Below are 2,563 nucleotides of genomic sequence, written 5' to 3' on the forward strand. Positions count from 1 at the left end.
AAGGCCTGTGGAACGGATTATCTATGAGCTGAGTGGAAGGCCTGTGGAACGGATTATCTATGAATTGAGCGGAAGGTCTGTGGAATGGATTATCAATGAGCTGAGCGGAAGGCCTGTGGAACAGATTATCTATGAGTTGAGGGAAGCCCTGTGGAACGGATTATCTATGAGCTGAGCAGAAGGCCTGTCGAACGGATTATCTATGAGCTGAGCGGAAGGCCTATGGAACAGATTATCTATGAGTTGAGGGAAGGCCTGTAGAATGGATTACCTATGAGCTGAGAAGGCCTGTGGAATGGATTATCTATGAGCTGAGCGGAAGGCCTGTGGAACAGATTATCTATGAGTCGAGGGAAGGCCTGTGGAAGGGATTATCTATAGCTGAGTGGAAGGTCTGTGGAATTGATTATCTATGAGTTGAGTGGAAGGCCTGTGGAGTAGATTATATATGAGTTGGGCGGAAGGCCTGTGGAACGTATCATATAGGAATTGAGCGAAAGGCCTGTGGAATGGGAAGACCCGCACCTGCAGTGCGATCATCGGAACCTGACTCTTGCAGTGGCTGCACGTGGCTTCCCGGTATTTACACGCCTTCTCCACGTGGTCTCGCAGGTCTTTCCTCAAGACCTTTTCTTTGCAGTCAGCACGTACACATGGAAGTTCTTCAAAATGGCAATCATTTTTTAAATGCACCTGTAAGACAGACCATTCAATGTTCTTAATTCGGAAAAAATCCTAAATCTGAAATACCAAATTCTAATCTCTATGCAATGAAACCATAAAGAAATGTTCTAACCTGTTAGACCAGTTTTTCATAGCAAAGAGTAACAAATACGCCAAGAGACAATGAATTTCAGATTCTACTTCATGATTACTCAAACTATATTATTGTTGAAGAATTAAGTCAACTCTGCTTCCAGAAAAAATGAGTATCTGCTAAGAACTTTGTTTTATTCCAGTTCAAATAATTTTCTAAGCTAAAATATGGGACTAATTAAAAAAATAAGGAGTTATGTAGAATTTCATGGTGAAAAAAGGTTTTAATGGGCCTTCCAAAATTAAAATCCAGTTCAGATTTTCTCTATTCTAAGTAGGGTGGGAGTGTTTAAAAACCAGTTGACAATTCTGCCAATGATGTCATAAAAATAACAACTTACACTCAAGTGGTTCTGACTGCTTTCCTATTTGGCTGTGTTTTGAAAAACTAATGTCAACATGATCTTAAAGTGCCACATCCTACTGACCACTTAATCAGCTGGATGTAAGGGACTCGAATTCCTTCATGTAAAAGCTTCCAGTGTCCCTTTGCTACTCACCAGCAGATGTCCCAGCGTTAACTGCTCTGCACAACCTCTGCTTTCATTCCGACAATAGATCTGAAGAGCCAGAATTTCTCTCTTGCAGCAATTATCCTTAAACACCTGAAAATGAAAGGTCATTATTTTGGAGGATTAATATTTCTTAATCTCCACATGCTGCTACTCTGGACAAGGCAACCACTTAAAAAAAAAAAACAACAACAAGAGAGCAACTCTTAAGTGAACTTCAGAAAGCATTAAGGACCATCTTGATTTCTAGAAGTAGAGTGAAGAACCTGCCCCTACTAAGAGACACAATTTAAATAACATTAACTGTTATCTTTTATTAGTTAAGCCAAAAGAAAATGGATTAGACTTAATAATTAAAGATCACTCTGCAGCATCTAAACGTCTTCTATTAACTCTGACGTAATCTCAGGATGAGGGCAGAGGAGGACCAGGTTCACATTCAGACTCTGGGGACTTCCAGGAGCCAGCACTGAGCAGGTGGCCATTATGGTGTGGCTGCCACCAGAGGACAAGAGCAGAACCAGACACAACTGAATACACTGTATAGATGGCTTGCTGGAGAAACGGAGAGACCACATAAGAGATCATATCTGGGGAATGATTTGTAAAACTGTTGGTTCTTTCTAAAGGTCATGCTGTTAAAACTCATTTTTCACCAAAAAAGCAGCATTAGCCTGTGGCTGAAAAACACTCTCTTAAAACATATATTGCAGTCTGAAGTTAGTCTAATAATGAAAACATTTCCCTTTGAAAATGAAAATGATGCTGGTCGTGGGGTGGCTCAAGCCTGGAATCCCAGCACTCTGGGAAACTGAGGTAGGAGGATCGCTTGAGCCCAGGAGTTTGAGACCAGCCTGGGCAACACAATGAGACCCTATCTCTACAAAAATTTTTTAAAAATTAGCTGGGTAGGGCAGCATGTGCCTGTAGTCTCAGCTACTCAGGAGGCTGAGGCAGGAGGACTGCTTTAGCCTGGGAGGTCGAGGATGCAGTGAGCCGTGATAGCACTGCTGCACTCCAGAATGGGGGACAGTGTGAGACCCCCATCTCTTTAACAAAAATAAAAAAGAAGAAAAGAAAAAATCTTTCAACTTTTAATTTTATTTTTCCCTTAGAAAACACATGTATTCTCATTCTTTTTTTTTCTTTTTTTTTTTTTTAAGAGACAGGGTTGACTGGGCACAGTGGCTCACCCCTGTAATCCCAGCACTTTGGGAGGCCGAGGCAGGTGGATC

The 2,563-nt window shown here is 41.5% G+C and overlaps 1 protein-coding gene across 3 annotated transcripts in view; it reads right to left on the reverse strand.

The window, feature by feature from the left end:
- Positions 1-2,563, reverse strand: part of TRAF3 (TNF receptor-associated factor 3) — a 76,937-nt gene that overhangs the window by 30,432 nt on the left and 43,942 nt on the right. For all 3 annotated transcript variants that reach the window (XM_011991587.1, XM_011991588.1, XM_011991589.1), the window contains 2 exons: positions 1,317-1,421; positions 526-693 (listed from right to left, as the gene is read on the reverse strand). In XM_011991587.1, the coding sequence (XP_011846977.1) occupies positions 526-693; positions 1,317-1,421 (273 nt within the window). The remainder of the gene's footprint in view (positions 1-525; positions 694-1,316; positions 1,422-2,563) is intronic.

The sequence above is a fragment of the Mandrillus leucophaeus genome, unplaced genomic scaffold, assembly GCF_000951045.1.
Source record: "Mandrillus leucophaeus isolate KB7577 unplaced genomic scaffold, Mleu.le_1.0 Scaffold4, whole genome shotgun sequence".
Taxonomy (NCBI): Eukaryota; Metazoa; Chordata; class Mammalia; order Primates; family Cercopithecidae; genus Mandrillus; species Mandrillus leucophaeus.